At 40.8% G+C, this 23,263-nt stretch overlaps 1 protein-coding gene across 2 annotated transcripts; it reads right to left on the bottom strand.

Moving 5' to 3' along the window:
• Positions 1-1,824: 1,824 nt before the first annotated feature.
• LOC115372247 (protein phosphatase 1 regulatory subunit 1C-like) lies at positions 1,825-19,084 on the bottom strand. Of its 2 annotated transcripts, XM_030069960.1 has the most exons (6): positions 18,976-19,084; positions 16,050-16,110; positions 14,544-14,581; positions 13,375-13,429; positions 6,161-6,364; positions 4,994-5,276 (listed from the first exon to the last, which is right to left on the bottom strand). In XM_030069960.1, the coding sequence occupies exons 1-6, from the start codon at positions 19,054-19,056 to the stop codon at positions 5,221-5,223; spliced, it is 495 nt and encodes a 164-aa protein (XP_029925820.1). In that variant the 5' UTR covers positions 19,057-19,084; the 3' UTR covers positions 4,994-5,220. The 2 variants fall into 2 exon arrangements, with proteins under 2 accessions (XP_029925821.1, XP_029925820.1); XM_030069961.1 differs by lacking the exons at positions 4,994-5,276; positions 6,161-6,364 and adding an exon at positions 1,825-2,366.
• Positions 19,085-23,263: the final 4,179 nt, after the last annotated feature.

Raw genomic sequence — 23,263 nt, 5'->3', positions numbered from 1 at the left:
CAAAGGGTCAGTGGTATATTTACTGCATTTCTACAGGCTATTGACTGACTCTAACTTTAGCCTCACCTTATCCTGATTGTATTTCCAACCCAAGTCCTAAAATGAATGAATCCACATACTGAACAGACTAGTGTTTAATGGAGTGAAAGTCACTTGACAGTAAATTGAGAATCGGCACTAGACACCCCCAATGAAGTCAGCAAAGGATACCTGCTGAACATTTTAAGATTTGTTGGTTTGACATGAGTCCATAACCAATAATTCCAGCTTCACTGAAATATAACATAAATGTCCACTGAAATGATCAAATAAAAAACACAAATGCCCTTTAAAATATTTATGTTGAAAACTTGTTGCTCACCATCTAGAAACATGATGTTGCTCTTATTTATGTGCAACAAAAACCAAAGCCATTTCCCGTGTTCTGTTGTTTGGACACTAAGTTTTGTCACTGAAGAAGCCAGACTTACACAATCATCTGGAAGAAAGCAGAGGCAGCAAATCTCAGCCCTTTGGAAATGGAAAAAAAAGAGGAAATGTCAGCCAGTGCCGTGCAGGGCTAATCATGTTCTGAATCTGTATTCGCAACATGTGACCCTAAACATCATGTCGAGTCTGCTGAAATGCCATTAATCGAATGCAGCGGCAAAGGAGTGAAAGCAACGGAGCATTTAATAGAGCGGCTTCACACTGCGACGCCTCAGCCTGGATACTGAAGGCTCAATAACTGAAAAACCACATTTGAATGGTCACGGTGAAAACGGTGTTGTTGTTGTTTTTTTTTCTTCACATAGATTTCCATTAACTTTGTGTGCATAAATAAGGTGAGGAATAAGCGATCGATGCAAGCTACCTACAGAGACCTTGTTTCAAAGCAGCAAAAGCACAGCTGTAAATGCAAAGACGATCTCACTGAGGAGGAGGAGGATAAAGAAGCTGGAGTTCATCATGATCGGCTCCCTTCAAGAAAAGAGAAGACAGCTTCTGTGTGAACGTTTCCGCCTGCAGAGGTCAGGAGACGAGCCAGCAGGGGGCCCCCCAGGAAAATGAATAGCAGACACTACAAACACTGAGTGGGGACAAAGAGCGTTTCTGCTTCTGCGAGTTGAAATTTATTGTTGTCTTCTAAAAACAGTTCACTGTGTGTCATCATACTGTACAAGAAAAATCTACGGTGAACACATTGCTGGTGTTGGCATGAAACCACAAGGATACAGAGCAGATAACAAGGTAAAAAGACAGAAACCTACTGTACACACTACGCCTTTGACTATCATATTTACCCAGAATGCCGTGATAGAGCGAAACAGTAAACTAAACATCTTTTACCTAAACATCCAAGGTTCTTTTTTTTTCACTTGTACACTGCAAAAACTCAAAATCTTACCAAGATTATTTGTCTTATTTCAAGTCAAAAATGTCTTATTACTAGTCAAAATATCTCATTACACTTGAAATAAGACATGATCACCTCAGAAGTAACTTGTTTCTAGACAATTGTCTCTTGTTTCAAGTGAAAATTTGCTTGAAACAAGTGAAAATTTGCTTGTTTCATTGGCAAAATTTGTTTCTTGTTTCTAGCTAATTTTCACTTATTTCAAGTGAATTCTCACTTTTTCCACTGGCAAATTTTACCAATGAAACAAGCAAATTTTCACTTGTTTCAAGTGAATTTTCACTTGAAACAAGTGAAAATTGTCTAAAAACAAGTTACTTCTGAGCTGATCATGTCTCATTTTAAGTGTAATGAGATATTTTGACTAGTAATAAGACATTTTTGACTTGAAATAAGACAAATAATCTTGGTAAGATTTTGCGTTTTTGCAGTGTATGGTTTGAAAAAGGGGTGAAAAGCCTGTGCTGGAGACTTTGCTTTTGGTGGAGTTTTTGGCACGCTTCCCCAAAATCTGTAACAACCTGCCTGAGGAAAAACAGCAAATTCTCCCTTGGATTTAAGCACCGCGGAAAACTCATTATTCTCAACTTGCATTTAATTGGTACACCTATTTTGTCTGACTCCTATTACGTTTGTAAAAGTGTTAATTTGTTAATTTGTCGGCTGGGAGCCCCGAAACGGCTCCCAAACTAATTGCTGATATGTCTGTTTTTGTCCCTGTTATGTCACATGTGGCCATTAGTTATTATATTTCTTTACCCAGACGGATTTACAAGATTTAGCTGCTGCCCGCAGTCGTGCAGTAAAACGCTTCCTCTGAGATCACAGCGCCATCATCAGTAAGGCCGTGTTGCTACAACTAAAACACATCTGATAGACGGTGGAGCGACGTCTCTCCCGGGTCAGTCGTCCTGAGGGTTGGTGTCCTCGTCCTCCTCGGGCACAGCGCATTCTGGTTGGGACAGCTTGCCTGCACGCACACACACACACACACACACACACACAGTTTTAAAAATAAGACAATATACATGAATAGACTGGCACAGAATGAGCAATTAAAGGGGCCGTATTGTAGGAATTCATATTTTGTATGTTGAAAGTTGTCTGGAGAAAGTATTGAAGGTTTGATTCTGAGCAATTAAACTGAGTCATTGCATTTTCAAAAATCCAGCTCATTATGGCTAAGCTTGATTTTGATTGGCTCCCCGCGGGAAACAATAATTCAAATCCAGCCAGTCAGGAAAAGTGCAGCGTTTCACTGGAGCCGCCACTCACTGCTGCTGCTGTCAGCCAATCAGGATCCAGTATTGTGAATAACAACCAGAGAAGTTTACCATCAGCCCTCTAAAATCACATTTAATTGGCAAGTTGAAACAATGTATTGATCTGACAATATGCTCTAATACTCTCAGGTTTGCAAAAAGAATGCAGGATTTCACTCATATATAAACTGTTTTATATTCATTCATTTTATGTTTTTTTTTTTGTTTTGTTTTTTTTTTTGCATCCCATCCCATCTGTGACCACCGTCCCTGTCGGGCCGTGGGCTGCAGAAACACACACACAGCTGAGCGCTTAATGCAGGGGCAGAGGACGCTGATCTGCAAACAGCGAGGTCGGCCAGATGGAAGGATATTTACTCTGCGTGTCGGTCGGGGCCGAGGAAGAGCTCGGGACGCTGCGTCGACACAAAACATCACGCCTCCTCTCCTTATAAAACACCATGTCTTTTTAATCTTCTAACCTTTAAATCTTTTCATCTTTTAATGGCTGTGGACTCTGAGGAACACGGCGCCGCGCTTCATTCTGCCTCCTTTGGGTTTCGATGTCTGCATTCTGAGCTTGTTGGTTAGTTAAGGCCAAATTATAGCACTTCCATCCATATGCTTCACTACAATTAATTAAATCCTTAAATTACAAGGGAAAAGTGTGCAACCGTTGACCTTCAGTAACCCCAATATCACTGATCTGATGATTAAATATATCATTTTATTTATTTATCTATCTATTTATTCATTCATTCATTCATTTTGGCTGATTCTTTACTAATGTTCCACTAATTCTGTTGCTAATTTGTCTCCTAGTCAACTTTTTATCCCAGCAAACTCACTTGATTTATTTCAAAAACATGGAAAAACAGGCAATTACCAAGTAATGACCAGAAAATTAGTGACAAATATTTCTAAAAATGACAAGAAAAATATAATTAGGATGATTAAAATTATATGTTTAAAGGTCAGATCCTTGTTTTGCTGGAAGACCCTCAAGGACCCCTGGGGGGTCCCGGGGGCCCCACTGCTGTACAACACATACGTATACTGTATCTACTCATAACAATGTGTCACCCAATCCAAACTACATTTCTTTTCGTTGGCTGGAAACTGCACTCAAAGTACATTTTAAAACAAGCACAAGCCCTCTGCTGCAGGCTTGGTGCATGCTGGGAAGAATTGGGTTTGTATATTTCAGTCTGAGGGTGGCGCTAGAGGAAAGGTCATGAAGGCACCAGAATGACAGGGTTCATCCTCTGAGGAGCATGAATGTTTTTTTTTTTTTTTTTTTTTTTTTATTTAATACACAATTAAATACAAAATGAGTGACTCTGAGGTGTTCACTGACCACAGGTTGCACATGAGGCTTCTTCACAAAGCCTCAGTCTCTGATCAGGGCTGGCTGGGGCAAACAGGATTCCTGCATAATAGTCCAGTCATTTTATGAAAAAACCTAGGACAAATTGCAAGAGAAGCAAACTCAACTGATTTTGTATCCTCAGTTTGTCCTGAGTGAGGGAAAAAAAGTCCCAAGAAATCCCATTGGTGGAAAGTTTTGAAAATCACCTTTTTATGACCACATATTACAAAAAACACTGTTTTTAACACACAGGGGAGGGGGATCAAAATTTTACTTTCAGATATCACTATAAAAATTCACAAGTTGATTACAACTTGTTACTATATATATAGTAACCCTTTAATTCACTGTTTAAATGTCTGTTCTGACATTTATTCTTCATATTCCTTATTAGCACATATCAAATCAGATAATGTGTGATATGCATGTGTAAACAGAATAATTCAAAGAACTTGTAATTGACTTTTTCTCTTGTCTTTGTGTGTGTAATCATCTTGTGAATTTTTATAGTGATATCTGAAAGTAAAATTTTGAACCCCTTTCCCCTGTGTGTAAAAACAGTGTTTTTTGGTAATATGTGGCCATAAATAGGTGATTTTCAAAACTTTCCACCAATGGGATTTCCTGGGACTTTTTTCCCCTCACTCAGGACAAACTGAGGATACAGAATCAGTTGAGATTGCTTCTCTTGCAATTTGTCCTAGGTTGACCCCAATCTTGGCCTAAAATTACTGGACTATAACAGCTGAGGCGTGTGCACGTTGCTTCATTTGCAAGTAGGCAAGCATTTGACAAAGAATCCCCTCTGAATTTTAAACCTGAGACCTGTGTTTTAAAAATGCTGTTCATGCAAAGTCGCTCCTGTGTGTACGTGCAGACATGTGATATCCCAGCAGCGGTGGAGTACAAGGAAAGGGCTCAACAGACAGAAGGATAAAGCACCCAGACATTCAGGAATTATTTCAATATAATACAACTTTATTCACAGCCAACTCTTTTGCAAGCACAACCTCGTCAACATCAACTACAGCACTAACCGAAGACTGATTAAAACACATTTAAACTAAAGCTGTTCATGTGTGTTTGTGTGTGAGAGAGACAGATTAGATAAGTGACTTTTGGGTGAGTTAACGCACAGTGAAACAGTGTTAGTGGAGGAGGATGAGGAAGAGAGAGAGACAGAGAGAAGGTGGCTATCGAGAGACGGAGCCGGGACTGGACTCTTCCTCTTTGTGGTCACATGACAAGTCTGAGAAGGAGACAGAGAGAGGAGGAGGAGGAGGAGGAGAAAATGAGAGAACATGCAAACCAAGAGAGGACAAGAGAAGGAGACACAAAGGGGTTAGTGCTGTTAGTAAATTAGTCTGAGACAAAACTGACACAACAGACAGTGTTAACTTGGAGTCAACAATTAGTCATTGATTGGTTGACTGTGTGTGTGTGTGTGTGTGTGTGTGTGTTAATTCTAGTAACTGCACACAACAGAGTCCACACTATTTTCCCAGGGCCCTATGTTCCCTCAGTAAAGTTTTTTTTTTTTTTTTTTTTTTTCAAACTGGAACAGCCCCATGTTCCCTCAACAGGAACCCCTCACATCTTTCTTTTAGCAGAAACGGTGTGCACAATCAACCGGCTTCTTCATATAGTCTCTTATTCTATATAACACATTTTTATTAACATTCCATGTCCTGTGGTATAAGTGACAAAAATGCATTGCATGTTCAGTAAATAATATCTAAAATGGTGTTTAAAAATAGTGTCTAAAATGCACATTGAGGGAACATAGGAGCATGAGAACAGAGATCCCTGGGAATGTAGATATGTCCCCTGTGGTTTATTCTTAGTAAAAAATAATCATCAGTTAAAAGAATCAGCAAGCTATTCCAATCAAATCACATGTGACACAATATGAAACTGTTCACTGGTTATTTTTTCATGCCATATGTCTTCCAGTAAATTTTCCGTCAAAGTTAAATCAATGGAAATACAAAATATTTCTTATTTCAAAATTGTGATGTCTACTTTTTGTCTACTTTTCTACTTTTTTTTTAAAATAAAATATGGATGTTGAGAGGCATTTTTAGTTAAAATGATGTGTGTGTGCTGTGTGTAGCATGTCTAAGGCGTCTTTACCCCCTGAACTGTTGCTCTCTGCCACTCCCTTCTCCTCATTGGCTAATCCCAGACTCGCTTCATTCCCATTGGCTTCCTCTGGCCCATTGTGATTGGCCCACAGGGAAGCGTTGGCATAGAGCTGTGCCGTGATTGGGCTGAGCTGGCCGTCAGTCTCACAGAGGCCCGCCCCCAGAAGGTGCTGCTCCACCCCCAGCTGTAGCTCTGAGGAGAGAAGAGCGCCTCTAGTGGAGAGATGCTTCCACTACAACTCACACCGGCATGAACTAACTGAAAATGGGCAGCATCTCCCAGCGCTACCGTTTACTGAAATGAGCCAGAGGAGAAAAACTCCAACGGAAGATGAACTGATTTGGAGAAACAAAACAAATAAGTGACATCAAGATAAATGGCAACATAAAATACATCAGAGCAGCCCAGCCTGACACCCGGTGAACCTGAATATCTCTGTTGGCCGGGGGGTTCCAGGGAGAGGCAGTGGAGACCAGCCATTTGTCTCACTGGTAAATATTTGGCAGGACATTCATCCACAGAACAGGAAGAGACCACTGTTTCCCCCCAAAGGAGGGCACTTTTAAACCCTGTGATTTAATTTTCTTGCCTTGTCTAGCAGCGGGAGATAGGGGGATATGTAACTACAGCATGAGGCAATGCATTTACACTACATACTGGCACATAAACAACCGCCTCATAAAAACAGAAATAATCAGACATTCTCCTATGCGTCAGACTGCAGATTTGACTGCTTTTTAATCCAACAGGATCTTTCTTTCCCACACAACACTGGTAAGAATTAAGTGGTTGTAGACCCGTGGGAGGCACATTCTCACACACTACTGGGAAATGAAAAAATATGGAACACAGTAAAATGTTGGGGGGAAAGGGGGTAGTCCTAATTATCAAGAGCAATTTTTCCCCCTAACTTCACTGGCAGTAAGGAACTTTTCATCCCAGTCACCCAGTTCATTGTGGAGCCTGCCAGGGAAAGTTTTCTGAGCACTGATATGCACGTCTGCATGTCTCTAGTTAAACCTGTGTTTACTGCTATTTCACATCAACATTAACGCTGTGAACAAAGATCATGCACTCTGAGGCAGTCTTCCCCTGACCCAAGATGTCCATGTTGTGCCGCTTCTTCCACAAAGCTCATTATTTTTCAGTCGAGGACCACCTGCGTTCTCCTGCTTGTTTTCGTGGCTTTGCGAAAGAAGTCAATAAACTGACAGAAAATAACCACAAAACATTGACAGCCAGCAGCCAGGTAGCTTAGTTAAGGTTATTGGTCAAAATGTGTTTTTGGCATTTTGTGTTGCAGGTTTGCTATTGAGCTGATAACTGGCCTCAAAATGCCTTAAGTGACCAATCAGAATCAAAAGCCATGTAACAATGTTAGCTTGTGAACATTGGGGGCTCTATTTTGGCGATCTGAGTGCAGAGTTTGCAGAGCATTTAGGGCCAGTCCAAGTTCACTTTTGCTCTTTAAATGTAGGGGAAAAGGCTGGTTGTTCCAGGCACAGGGTTTGAAAGGGTTGTACCGAGTCTCTTCATTAATCCTGGGTGTGTTTTGGGTGTAACCTGCAGTAAACCAATCAGAGTACCTGCTCCCATTCCCTTTAAAAGCCAGGTGTGCTTGCACCTTGGCTGACTGCTAATATAATGTCGGATTTTCCAGGTAAGAAGGAAGCTTCTCTGCAGAGGAAACAGATCTGCTCGTGCTCAAAGTGAAAGTGCACGATCAGATCATCTACAGCAACAGCAGGACCCCATCTGAGTTCCCTGAGGTGAAGCAGGCGTCCCTCTGTGTGTGGAACAAGCAGAGTGGATGCACTCTGGCACTCACCTATGTGGACGTGCATCACTATTTTGATAATGTGCCCTTAAAATAACAGAGGAAACTGCAGCACTGACTTCAAGAGCTGCTTTGTGTTGCTCAGTCATTATCAATTGCTCCAAGATAGCAATAAGCGCCGGACCACACCAACATGCCCTGTGGGCGCTCAGATGCGCACAAGTGATTTTGCTATTTACACGATGTGGGCGCTAGACGGGAAAATGACAGCTGTGTTGGTTGGAAACTAGCATAGACCCTTGCATCGTGCTTGGCGCCATGTGTTAGATAAGGCCCACTGTGTTTATGACCAAAGCCACACCCCTTAGTCAAAACATGTTGTGGCTGCATTGCATTCTGGTCTACTGAGGCTCCAGTCAGTGGATAAATTGATACTGCAGCTTTTTATACAACAGATGATTATTGAAGAAAACAGGCCCGTTGATTCTGCATGATGAATACCAGTAGATGGCATTATTTTAGAGAATCAAACTGAAATAGTCCGTCTTAAATCTACACTGTGCATGTGTTTGGAGAGTTTTACTTTGAGGCTACCACCTGCCTGTAAACAAGCTCCAGGCGACTGAGAGGCCCAAGCCTCTTCCTCAGCCAGAAGCACATTGCATTTGGTTGATTTATAGCTGTTGATTTGTGGCTGACCAGCCTAAATACTTAATCTGTGTGTTTGAAGAGCACTTGGGAGTAAAATACTCTGTTTCCAAAGGCTGAGAAGAGTAGATCTCTCCCACGGGCCTGACCCTGAGCTGGGAGCAGAGCTGCAGGTCGAGGACTGGAGAGTCCTCAGCTGCCTGGACACTCACCTCAACATCACATCAGCCACTCGAGCTGATCCTGCTCAAAATGTTTTGCCACAAAAATGCTGACAATCCCAGTGCATAAAGACAGAACCAAAAATAAAAAATTGAGAAATTGAACACTCTATCATGATCACATAATTGCAGTTTGTGATTCATTATTTCTGCAGTTGTTTTGCATTTGTTTTCATATGCTGTACAATGTGCAGTGCAGGGCCAAAGGGGAAACATTTGCCCCTTTGCTAGTTATGGTAATTTACATATAAGAAATAAATTCTGCGCTCAGTTTTGATGAGAGTCAGTTTGGCATGATTGACAGTAGACATTAAATAATAACTTTTAGTAAGACTTAAATAACATGCCAGATATTCTAATGCTATAATAAACCTCTGGGTATTGTACTACCTTATTTCTTACAGCTGCTTTCATTTCAGAGTCAGAATCACTGTCTGAGATGACACCTCATTTATGTCAAATTTGTTTTTGTTAAGTTCTTTTTTGTTAAAATATGAAGACCGATTTGACAACAACAACAACAACAAAAAAAAGTTTTTATCCTATGTATATGCAGCCCTTTGGTGCACAAACAATCACTCACAAGGCTATTAGCTAACTGGCACTCAGTAAGCTAGCCACCAACACACCCACGTGCACACACACACACACACACACACACACAAACACAGCACTCAGACGGGATCAATAAGAAAGGAGCTTTAACTGTCTCTGCTTCCCGGAACCAAGTACTGCACTCACTGATAGAGAGGCTCACGCACACACACACACACACACACACACACACACACACACACACACAGAGTATATAGACACTCTGTCTTTCTCACGCGTGCATGCAAATAAATGAAAACCACACATTCCCACACACACATGCTCACTCTCATATGCTTGCTTTTGAACATGGAGGCGCTCTGGAAGTCGTGGGACTCTGCTGGGCAAAACAAAGAGCCTGACCAGAGACACTGCAGCCTCTCAGGCCCACAGGCCACTCTGTTATTCCCAGGTGTGTGAAGGAATCTGTCACATGTTGGGTGGGATTAAGTGAGGCTGAGTTAGTTCGGCTGAGGGTCACTGGTTGTCAACCTTCTGTCCATCACCCCGGTGCCTCACCGACCCCCATCAAACAAAACGTAGCCAGTCCATCAATCAATATCTGGCACTGTGACATAATAAGCATTCACGAGGCTAATTTTTTCTTACACTTAAAATAATAAGTTGAGTGCAGAGTGCAGATCGACTTTCAAATATTTTCAGATATTTTTCAAGTGAATAATACATTAGTGTTAAATAAAATATCATCGCAACCAAAACACAGCAATGCTGCCGGGTGCTACTGTGTGCACTAACATTGTTTATTTATTTTTTATTTTTATTTTTTTTTTTATGTAAATGAACAAATTTTTGTTTACTCTCAGAAACAAGGCGACGCTGCAACCTGCTGCTAAATGTTAAGTTCACAAAAACTTTTTTTTTAAGTTTAGCTTTTTGATTATCTATGGACATTTATTTAGTTGATACATTTTTTTTTTTATTTATTTCAAATAAGTGCAGATCTACTTGAGCAAACAGAGACAATGCAGACAATAACATTAGTGTTAGATAAATGTTTGAGCCCAGCAATTTTGTGTCTCATTTGTTATTATTATTAAATAACTGCATTTTATCAGATAAAAAAACAACATCAACCTGATATGAGCATTATATATCAACCACTGACCGCCCTTCTCTCTGAATATTCACATCGGCCATTGAAAAACCCACAACCACTAGAATGGATGGATGGATAGATAGATAGATAGATAGATAGATAGATAGATAGATAGATAGATAGATAGATAGATAGATAGATAGATAGATAGATAGAAATCATTAACATTACTAAAAATGTGTTTTTAATAAGAGGTAGGTATTTAATAATTACAGCCAGATGGCAGTAACTGAGGTTAAGGTGATGATAAAGATTATTCCACAGGATGCGCTGCAGTACACAGTCTCATGTGCTCCAGAGTCGGGACGCTCTTTAGGTTGTGAGGTTGGTCTGATCAGGCCGTGATCAGCAGGACGGCCCAGGCCCATCAGGGCGCTCCAGGAGGAGCTCCATTCCTGCTCTATAAATTATTCAGGTCCCAGCACGGAGAACAAAACAGGCCAAATTCCTTGACAACAACAACAGTCTTTTGGGGGGCACCCTAGTCCTGCAAAACACTGGGCCACTGTTTTTTTTCCTCCCCGCTACAGGCTGGTAATTTATAGGCTGAGTGGTTTGTTCCACTCCAGTAGCCAGTTCAGTGACGCGAAGGAGCAGTTTGAAAAATACACCGAATGTACCAAATATTCAGGGCACTTAATCTTTGTATGAAGCGCACAGACGAGGTGAAGCCGGGTAAAAGCCATTATCCTTATGATTTCCCTGGGTAAATTTATACCAGTCACAAAGGAGGCGATACAGAGAGGCAGATGAGTCAGAGCAGGATTTTTAAACTCTGAAACAATCTGCATATGTAAAGCGGCTGCAACCTAATTTTTTGCTTGTTCATTGTAGCCTGATGAAAATTATTCAACTCCAGCAATTTGCTGCCTTTCTCTCAGTGTGGCTCCATATTCAATTTAGTCTGCTGTGTTGGCATGATGAGTCATCATTCTTACATCGCCAGAGCGTACATAAATAATGCCGACAACAGCTGACAATTATTACAAGCAAAAACAAAATAATTAATAATTATGATTTGGATTTTCAATAACCCACACTATCTGATTTACATGCTGTCAGATTAAATCTAGAAAGCAATTTGGTTCTTAGAATTGCTGCCGACTTTGATGCGGCAGCTTGTTTCACAGGGATTTAGAGCGTGGAGCTTTCCGTCATCCTGAAGGCTGGAGGCAGGCTACAGAGGACTGCTGCTTCACTGATCGCTAATTTTTGCTATCTGGCAGAGGAATCTGTGTCAGGAAATGACAGGGGGAGGTGGCTGTCAGAACACAAACTACACCTGAATGCTCTGCCTACAGATGTGTGGTTGGATTCAACTGTTTATGTACTAAAGTGCACTGGCAAATGTGGAGGCACAGAGATAGTGTGACCATTTTATGAGGCGATTACGTTGCAATGTGCATTTTTATTCTTATTATATTAGGACATGGACGGGCATAAATAAGCCTGGAAGTCAAATGGGGTCCCAAACCAATTAAAGAACCCTTGTTTAAGAGCCAGATCCTCTACAGGTGCTGTGATCCCAATGTTACTTTCTCCTCCCCCTCTCTGGATTTACTGTAAAGGCAGGCTGAGAAAGAAAAGGAAAAAAAAGGAGGGAAAACCAAGAATGGAAACAGTGCAAAGCAAAATAATCCTGACTTATATAATTAAAAAAAAAAAAGCAAACATATAGATACAGGAAGCTAGGGAGACGAGGGAGACTGATGTGGACACAGCTGCAACAAAACACCCCAGCAGCCACACAGTTCAGCTCAGTATGTCGTCCTGCATGCTCTCAGCACTGCCTAACATTATATAATCTATGGCTCTGGACAAAGACCAGAAATAGACTCAACATTTCCTGAAGAAAAGAAATGACTGAGGACATTCACAGAATGAATTTATGTGGCTCATTTGTGAATATGTGTAGTGTTTCCTAACTGCATGTTAAATGCTGACCTTGTTAGTTTATAAATTTGCTGTGTTTCAGCCTCATTGCTGATACACAAAAGATAGGACTGTGCTGCGTATGAAATAAAATTGAAGACAGACAGACAGGTCTAAAAGACCCTCAGATCCACAGCCGCAAAGCAACTCTGTCTCCTCAAAGTTACGTTCCTATCCAACTAAACTGCATTCTTAATTACTTCTCGATGTGAACAGGTTTTTGCTGGGGATTATGTTTGTTTGTGATGAATCACAAACACTTTTCTAATCAACATGTCTTGTATATCATGTCAGGCAGCATGTTAGCCAGCTTTGTTACAAAACAACTTGGCTAATGTTAGGTAAAGGTGAGGTTTAGGCATAAAAACCACTTGGTTAAGGTAACATAACATAACACATGTAATGTTTGCAACAAGGGAACAGCACTGCTGCTTCCCGTTGGACTCCGGTCACTTTGGTGAATTCCACTTCCTTCCTTGGGGCAAACTTCAGACTAAGTGCTTACAAATATTCTTGTGATACATTACAACCAAATGTAACCCAATTACAAAATACGTTCCCCTCGAAATGTATTGAAAACGCAGTTTACTTGTACAAGAACGGGATTTTTAGGAGACAGGGTTTCCTAAAAGACCCTCTTTTGGCCTCTCATGCCTGTTTCTGCTCCGGGTGGCTGGGATAAGTTGCAGCAGACTCTGCCACTGTTTCTATTTCTGCCTTCCCAAACATTTACGGACACATGTACAACTGTTTCTCAGCAGCTTAACGGCTTCACTATCCTCTCCTCCTCAGCTTGTTTTACATCTAATCTGTAAAACATCTGTGGCTTCAGTGTGTGGCATCACTGCACTTACTATGTTACCCTGGTCAGCTCTGGCAAACTGAAGGTAAAAATAATGTGTCCTTTGTTTACCTTTCATGGTGGGCGGAGCATAGGTACCCTGCTTCCTCTGGGAGGCGTCTGGACCCTGCACACCACAGAGATATGTTACAGCCTGATTTCACACAGCCACAGAATTAGACAGTAATTAATTTCAGAGATCAGCCTCTAAAGGCATTGTTTGGCAGATTAACACACCACTGCAATAAAACTGCAAGTGTCAATGGTCAATAAATCTTTTAGTTATAATCAATAACAGATGGATGATAATGATTAAATGGGACTCTTCAGCCAGGCAACAGTAGTTAAACAATGAGATTGCCAAGCAACACATGAGTAGCAGTATGACTTTTGATTAATAGTTGAATTATCAGTCATGTGGTCACAGGTTTATGTTTATCAGGTATCTTCTGATGATTTCTTTTTTTTTTTTCATCTTTTTATTTCACAATGATTCAGCAACAAAAAATGTCTGCTCTGATACAACATTAGTAGCAGTAATTTGTACAATTTCTTTTTTTTACCCATATTATTTCCTACCCTCCCCATATATTCCCTAGGGAAACAAAACAGAAAGAAAAAAAAATAAAATAAAAAATAATAAATAAATAAATAAATAAATAAATAAATAAAAAGTGCAAAATCAGACAAATATATTGAAGGAGAACAAAAAAAAATAAAAATTAAATTAAATTAAATTAAATAAATAAATAAAAAATGGTAGCATGGCTTCTGATGATTTCTAAACCATTTCAGCCAATCAGGACTAAGACTGGAACTATTCATTTCACAACATGTGGGTTTTAGCTTTTTGTAATACATGTCATGATGGTCTAAACACTGAAATGACAAACTCAGAGCTTGTTTTTCCTAACTTTACTGTGGCATGTATGATGAGTCATTCTTATGGTGCCAAAGCTTGCATCAATAATGCTGACAACAGCTGGCAATTATTACAAACAAAAACAAAACAATTAATAATTATTTTCATTTTCACTAACCCACACTATCTGATTTACATCCCCTCTGATTATAGGAAGTAATTTGGCTCTTGGGTTTGGTTCAAAGTGGGAAAGACATCCTCTGAAATTTATCAGCATGCCTGGTTCACCAGCAGCTCAGAAATATGTGGCCTGAAACTGAGTATTTTTCCTACTCGGCCCTGCTTCCCTCTGTGTAGAGAAATGATCTTTCATACTAACCTGTGTCACTCCACTGGCAGTGTGCTGCTCTCCAGCATCTGCAGGAGAGAGCAGAAAAGCACCACTTAACTCTTTAATTGCCTATTAGCTCGTCACTGAGACATTTTTAAGGCGACCCGTTAATGAAAGCTAGCTGTGTCAACATGAAGCAGGGATGTTTTGTTTCCTTCATGTCCTGGAGCCCCGCTGTGATCACGTTGGGATCAATCAACAGGTTTCTGGCAAACACATTTGAGCCAGTTCATTTCAGCTTTTCAGCAAGCAGCTTCTCACACAACGTGCATTGGTTGGGAGTGGAAAACACAGCTGAACAACTGTGAATGAAGAGTGTCTACTCCCACGTATGGCTCACTCCAATATGGCACTGATTATTTTAAAGGGGCAATCAATATGACTGTGCTGAGATTTTTGGCCACCCATTAAGCTCACCATCTCTTTACTTTCATTTTAAAATAAGCAACTACCTGTTGATCTAACTGCTTAGGCTTTAAAATCCCCATGAAATGAGCTCCCATTACTTTAACTTCCATCTTTACAGTTGGTTAACATTTATGAATGATCCCTCCTGGCATTATGCTCCACCCCGACATCCTGTTGAAACAGGATGTCGAGAGGGTTCCAAGGGAAATCCTGAACATATGATTGCAGGGTTAAGAAATCAATTTCAGTTAATGCTGCAATGGTTAAAATTGCTGAGAGACGATTTAAGCACCTGCTGACAAGAATGTGGAATAATCACATAGTCCTGAGTTTTGCAGTTTTCATTACTGTGCTTTAAATTAAATGTAATTTAAAGTGACAGTAATTTCTGTATGTGTTTGGGTGCAAGTTGGAGAATTGTTCAACACTGGAGGTTTCCACTGTCCGTCTGCTTTCTGGTTTTCATTTTGTTCTGGCAGGAGAAGCACCTAAATAATCCAGACGTGCATTCCCTTTCCATCTCTCTGCAATAATGTCTTCATATTCCCAGTGCTCAGTCTCCCTGTTGTGTCTGATAATGTATGCTAATGTTCCTGTCCTCTTGATTCCGTGCAAAACAGACAAAGTGGCTGGTTGAAGACACCTCGGGGCCCTGCAGGGCTCCGTGCAGCTGCACTGAGAGCAGGCCGGCACAGCCCAGCTCGCAAATGGAATCAGGACGATTATTCAATCATGCAGTTCCTGTAGAGGGATTTCTAAGAGCTGGGAGCTGACTCAGTATGCACGCACACACACACACACACACACACACACACACACACACACACACATACACTCACTCACTCTTCTTCTCCTTCCTCACTTTCTGTCACTCTCTCTCTCTGACACACACACACACTCAGTTCCATCCATCAGTCCAGTCTGAACACTGAGATCACTTACCAAAAGCTCCAGTAGAAATCTAATAAAGATTCCATTATAAATCTCTCTCTCTCTCTCTCTCTCTCTCTCTGTTTCTCTCTCTCTCTCCCTCTCTCTCTCTCTCTCTCTCTCTCTCTCTCTCTCTCTCTCTCTCTCTCTCCCTACCTGTGCCAGCAGGTTGTCTGTAGATCTGCAGAGTGGCAGGAGTTGGTCTTCGGCGGCGGATCTGAGGGAGACACACACACACATATTGATGTTAATTGGCGTTAATCTACACTGCTTGGTAAGAGCTATTTTAGCTCACTGTTTCTATAGTTTGGTTGAAAAATGACAAACTTTACTATTGCTCTAGCTCTAAGGCTTTAAGAAGACGCACCCCCACTCCTTGTCCTTACACTCTGGTCTTGAATGAGCAGCAGTTATCTTACACAGCCACTACTTGGTGTTTATAATTGGTAACTTTTGATTACTCTCCCAACAAGTATTCATGACAAATACCAGCTTTTATTAACTGGTCCACTTAACTGTTTATACATTGGACTTAACTCAGCTTAAACTCGCTCTTCCAGTGTTTAGGTTTAAAATGAGAAATATTCATTAATCATCCACCTCATAAGGCCCGTTTCCACCACCAGAGCTTCAGGGTAATTTTACGGGGCCATGGCCGTTGTTGCATGTCTCCACCGCCGGAACTACCCCGAAGGAGAGAGTTCAGGAACCTTTACAGGGGCTAAAAAACGGCCCTGCCTCGGGGTAGGGACTCTGAGCAGCCCTGAAAAAACTCCTGGGTTTACTCATGGCGCGATGTGATGTCAACAGAAAGCAACAAAATAGCCAGACACTAGCGTTAGTGTTAGCTAACGTTAGGCGTCCCTGTAGCAACACGGCCAACACTACCAAGCTAACGCTAACATGCTAGCTAACGTTAGCTCACACTAACAACAGGCTTTTTAGCTGGCATTTTAGGGGCGCTAACGTTAGCTTTAGTGGACGTTAGCTAACGCTAACAAAAGGCTTTTTTAACAACACGCATTTTGATGCCCCGGTCATGGTCGTGAAACCGCCCGGTAACTTTACAGGAACCTTCCTCCTACTCGGCCCTCTCAGTGGAGACACAGCAGGTGAGAGGGCCGAGCGAGACGACGTAGCTCCTGCCCCCTAAATACTTCCAGGAACCTTTGGGTGGAAACGGGCCTATACTTATTGAAAACATAACCCTCCATTTGCAATACAGACTTTAAAAACACTGACTTTAGCTTGCTGTCTCTGTACTTTGATTTTAAAATGACAACTTTTTATAGCTATTGTCCTTATGCCTAGACTTTCAAAACTATCTAGTACAGAGTAATGTCCTTATAGTACGTTTTTGAAATGTACTCCTTTATCTTCCAATATTTGTGCTTTGAAATTTTTACTGTAGCGATACTTGCAAATGACAAACTCCAACAATTGTGCAAATACTCACTTCTCACTTTTTAATATCTTCTCCTCCAGCCTCTAGGCTTTGAAATAGTCAGTATTAGCTTTTGAAATCAGCATCTTTATGTGAATTCTTGTCCTGATGGTTGGGTTTTAAAAAGACAAATTTAAGCTCACTGTCCTAAACCTTGTGCTTTATTCACAACTTTATTTCTTTTCCCAGAGCAAGTAAATGAAACAGTCACTCTGCTGGAATGTGAATGTTCAACATCAGCCAGGTCGCCCCCCAGTAGAGACTTTGTTTACAAGATATCACATAAACCTACTGCTGAAACGTGTCTTTGACTTCAGGCAGCGCTGCAGCTGAGGCTCCACAGTCCAGCTGGACTGGTTAACAGTGACTGATGATAACAGCTTCTGCCCCACTAGAGGGGCCAGTAGGAACCTACTAACCCAAACCTGTGGGGGGTTATGACTGATCATGTCCATTCAGTGGTGTGATAACAGTCAAATTGGGTGAACCTGTTACCATCAGTTAATCTGTTTCTTCGATAATGAACATCCAGTCTCCATATAGAGTGGGAAGATGTGAACAAGGTGTTTGGTTTCAGAAAGACTGATATTATCTCCAAGTGTCAAAATTTAAGCTTTAAAAGGCAGTTTTAGCGCTGACACATTATTTAAGACTGAAAATAGACTGCCTTCAGCTCACTGTCTCATCATGTGTAGGCTGTGTAGGTCCTACACAGAAACCAATAAAGTAAAAATCCACCACTGTACCCATTTAACACTGTCATCTATCATCAGTTAGTGATGTTCAGTGGATTCCAGGACTTATTTTTATCATGAAGTACTGTATTTTTATTTTTTTATTTTTTTAGTTTTTTTGTACTCACTTTCCCTCAACCTGCCACATCTACCTCTGTTCAGTTAGTAATTTCCTGCATTTCCCAGACTGCCTTTGACATCCTAAGTATGGGTATGAACTTGTCGCTTTCAGCTGTGGATTGCACATGACCATAGCAAAGTCAGCTTGATCTTTATTATATTATTATATTAGATTCATTTTACTCTGCAGCTACTTTACATTGGAAACAAGCTGGTGAAACATGAGTGAGCGTCCAGAGGAAAAATACTGAAATGCCATCAAAGCACCACTGGAAATATCTCGGCATGACGTCATTGCCACATGTAAACATGATGGTGTTTACATATGAACAATTAAGAGAAATACACCACCAAGCACAATATGGACCCAGGAATGCAAGGTGCACTGTCAAAAGCTGTTTCCTAACAGTGATAAAGTGTTTTTGGGTGGATTTTCCCTTTAATTTTACCTAATTTTACCTAGCGCAGGACTAAACTGACCATTACTGTTAAAAATAAAAACATGCCAACACTCACATACATGTGCAATTACATACACAGCAGCTCCAATATGACAAACCCACTAAACACACATGCACTCAGCCGAGAACACAAACACCACTTTTCACATGCTAGACCAGTTTCCACACACACACACACACACACACATGCTGACGTGCACCCACACACACAAGATTCCAGATACAACCCAAAACAGATAAAAGCTTCTATTCAACTCACATGCGCACGCACCCACACACACTCGCTCTCTCCCTCGGTCTCTCATGCACATGGACACACTCACATGTTCGGCGGCCTGCGGGTCCAGCTGCCCCTGTAGCGGAGGAACAGCAAACTGGATCTTCTTTGGACTGCTGGGCTCCATTATTACTGACTGAGAGATAGAAAGAAAGACGGACAGAAGGGGAGAGAGAGAGAGAGAGAGAGAGAGAGAGAGAGAGGGAGGGAGGAGACATGAGAGAGAGGAAGCAGAGGAGAGAGAGGGAGTGGTCTCCTTTGGCCCGTTGGGGTCCATTATCACTAATTGACTTGACTTAGAGAGAGAGAGAGAGAGAGAGAGAGAGAGAGAGAGGTGGGAGGGGGGTGGGCCTGAGCAATGGTTGGATAGTGGTGAAAAAGAGGGATGATGGACAGAAAGGAAAGGAAGAAAGAGGAAGGAGTTGCAGTCACTGCAACATTTACCAGTGCATGCAACCTGATGTATGCATCCCTCTATAGATGGATATAAAAAAAAAAAAAAAAAATACATTGATTGCTCTATAAAAGACATTAAACAGCTGCACATATCTTGGCTTAAATGAAGCTCCTCTGGGTTTAAAAGTGAAAGTTTGGTACACTTCTACTTTGTGTGGTATATGACAAAAATATCACATTATTTTATTATTACTTTTGAGATATTTACAGCTGTTTATGCATTGTGTAAATACAGTGTGCAATAATGTATTTAGTGCATGCATAGCCAAACAGATGCTGAGCTCATAGATGCACTGTGGAAATCACACATCATACTCTGTGGGAGTTTAGCAAATAAATACCTGCACGTTTTCTATTTTGGTCTTGTTATGATATTTCTCGTCTCTTTCGTCACGCATGTTACTGACTTTTGTTTTGTTTGTCATTTTTCCTCCTTAACGGGTGCTGAAGTTTGTTCTCTGTGCGCTGTCTTGTTGAATGACACAGCATCTGCTAATGGGGAGCCTTTAAAAAAAAAAAAAAACAGCAAACAGACAGAGAGGAAAAGCAGATGGAAGAGAAAACGATGGAAACGCAGAGAATAATATTCATATTTTCTTTCTCCATCTCCCTTTCCACTCTGTCACTCTGCATTTTCTTTCCCCCCACTCATAGAAACCTACATCTTTTGCCACCGGTGATGTCAGCATATGTGTGTGTGTGTGTGTGTGTGTGTGTGTGTGTGCAAGTTGGCAGTGGTGGTGGAAACACTGTCTCTTTGTAGACATCTGGAGAGACTTAGTGGCTACTGTAGGTGGAAGGATACACACACACACACACACACACAAATAATCACACAAACACACATGCACATCATACAAAGAAGCTCTTGTTTTCGCGGCACACTGCAGCTGGAAACTGTCCATCTGCTCTGCGAAGGTGAGACCAGATGAGAGAAAAGTCAGCGCTTCTCATTAGTGCGCCACTATCAAATCACTCCTGAAGAAGAATCCCTGAAACAAACAAATAAATAAATAAAACTGAGAATTCCTGCATGCATGAAATATTATCAGGAACGTCAAGGTGCCAGAGTGAAGACTGACAGCTATATCAGACCCATAGATCACTAATCTTTTATTTTGCAGCACTGTTGCTTTTGGGTTGATTACTGTTATCTCTACAGCTGATTATAGGTTATATTCCATGCAATTTTATGTAGGAATTTGATAAAAGTGGTTCATCTGCACAGTAAGTTCATAGTGAGACACGTAACACGCTCTTAAATGTGTTGGTCAATTTGGGACGAATATGACATAACAGCACTTTTGCTTCAAATCTAATATCCAGAGGAGAGACTGAAACACTCAGTCAGCACCAGCCCTCCTTTTTCTTTCTTTACACAGATATTATAGTGACTAAACCCACGCCTGATCTAATATGGATGAGGCTTAACCAGTTCATGGTATCTCTGCTGAGGTTTTTCTGATATATTGCATTTTTCTATACAGTTTTGATGCTGTATTGACATCAGGGTGCACCAGTGTGTGCTGTGTGTTCTCTATAATGTGAACTAAACATGTTTTATCCACCTCTCTCTCCCCCTGTAAGTAGAGCACCTAACCCCCACCTCGTCCAAGTCAGGACAGGTCCACCCTATTTGTGGTGCCTGTGCTTATTTCAGACTATTTTATATTCATCGATATCTAAATTGTTATTCTGTTGCATTATATGATGTCTAAGTTTTCATTTCTTACTGTAGCCTTAATCATTTCCAGGTTGTAACTGTATGATCTTCTATTTTTCAGTGATGTTTTTTTATACCTGATATTTATCTAATCTGCTCTCAGATGTATCTTCATCCTACCAATGACATGCAACCTGTTGGGAGAATTCTTAAATGAACACGGAGTCACCGAAGTCAAAGCAGTTGCGTTTATTTCTCTTGCAGCAAGGAGACAAGTCAGTACAATAGTACAGAGTTATCTGAAGAAAAAGTTGAGCATGCGAGTCTTTATGTGCATGATTGTTGTCCAGTCATACATTGTTGCCAGCCAGACACGTCATTGTTGTCATGGAGACTCATCTAGGAAGTGAAATAAGTTGGGTGCAGTGCAAGATGCCACGGTGCAAAATGCTACATTCTATGGTGAGAGTGACCATGGACAACAAGAAGAAGATACATGAGAACGCTATGTTCAAACATTGTATACTGGCCCTCTGTTCTTTCTTACTTAGTATAAGATAGGCAGCACATTTTTCTAACACAAACAGACCAGATGACATCACATGACCTTACTGAAGGTCCTCAACTTTGCAATAATATCAAAATATTTAACGTTATTTTTTTTATAATCCACAGCACCCTTGTGCAGCTTGCAGAGAGAATGTCAGGTTTGTTAAAAGGTCAGGAGATTTGTTTTACCATGCCATACCTGAATTAAACTTGTAAAACACAACAATTCCATCTCTGAATAGTGCTTTACTATCCTATCTATTTAGCGCACAGCGCTTTCTGTATAACTGGAGTGCACAATAACAATGGCAACTCTGGACCTTCAATATTGTCCTGAAATCACCTCATAATAAAACAAACCATCTAAAACATTCAGGGCTCTATTTTCATGGCAAAGTGTTCGGTGTTAAGAGCTGGCAATATCCTCTCTGGGGTGTGGCCAACTTATTTTTGCAATTTTAACACTGGAGTTATCTTGGCAATAAGCGTTATCCTGCTGTCATCTGGGGAGAGAGGCAAATCAGGGGCACAGCAGTTAACAGCACTGGGAGGAGGAATACATTATTAACAGGTGCAGTTTGGGCAGACTTCAGCAAAGGCCATGATCCCCTTTAAAAAGAACACACTTCATGCTATAGAATGCACTGGCATTTTCTAATGGAAGAGATCGGACGAGCCTCTCTAGTCTGCTCTTCTCTGCATAGATGTATGTGACCATACAGTACCCACACGGGAATATGTGCTGCACAGATTCTACAGTTTATATCTTTGCATGACAGTGCAATAAATGGACAACTCGCCATAACAATGCTGATTGAAGTAGCCTTTCAGTTTCCAGAGGGAAATGTGGGAACTGGAACGCACACAAATGCACACTTGTTTCCTTTGTCTGTTTACAGCCACAACTCTGCACCATCACACCGTCTTCATCACAGCCGCGGGCTTCCCTATGTGCTGACCACAACTCAGGAGAGACTTACCAGCCAACTGTACTGTCAAATGCTTTTCAAATTACAAACTAAATTACTATATGATTCAAATATAATACAGTACAGAAGCCTATAGAAAATATACTGTAAAACAAAATCCAAAATTACTACTAAAGAGCTCTCTCTCTTACTCTGTCTCACACACACACATACACACAAAAGACACCCCTAAAACTGTCCACGGACATAAAATAAATAAATAAATAAATGTGATAAATAAAATAAAAAAACAGCAAGGGCATTTTTACACAGCCTTATTCACAGTTATGAAGCATCAGGCTATGTAACCTATTTAACCCCCGCTGACACTTTTTACAGTGTTTTTGTTTTTTTCCCATGTGTCTGCTCTGTGTTTTGTGTATGATGCTGCATGTATCTGGGTCTAATAAAGTAGTCAAAATTTATAAATATGTATGTGTGTGTTAGCCATTAACAATGTCAAAGAAAAGTGCAAAAACCACAATGAGAGGAATTCAGTTGTTAACAGTGGTGGGGTCAGTTGTTATCCCTATTTAAAACATAAAAACTACATTAAAAGTAACCATTACTAGATATAAATGATTGTACTGTGTTGCATGTCTGTGAGAGTTACATGGTAATCTACAGCAGGAAATACTCAGTGCAGAAGTAAGGATGGATCTCTCTAAATCTCTTAAAAAAAAACCTGAAAAAAAAAA

This window comes from Myripristis murdjan, chromosome 15 (genome assembly GCF_902150065.1).
Source record: "Myripristis murdjan chromosome 15, fMyrMur1.1, whole genome shotgun sequence".
Lineage (NCBI taxonomy): Eukaryota > Metazoa > Chordata > Actinopteri > Holocentriformes > Holocentridae > Myripristis > Myripristis murdjan.
This window is presented reverse-complemented; position numbering and strand designations above follow the sequence as displayed.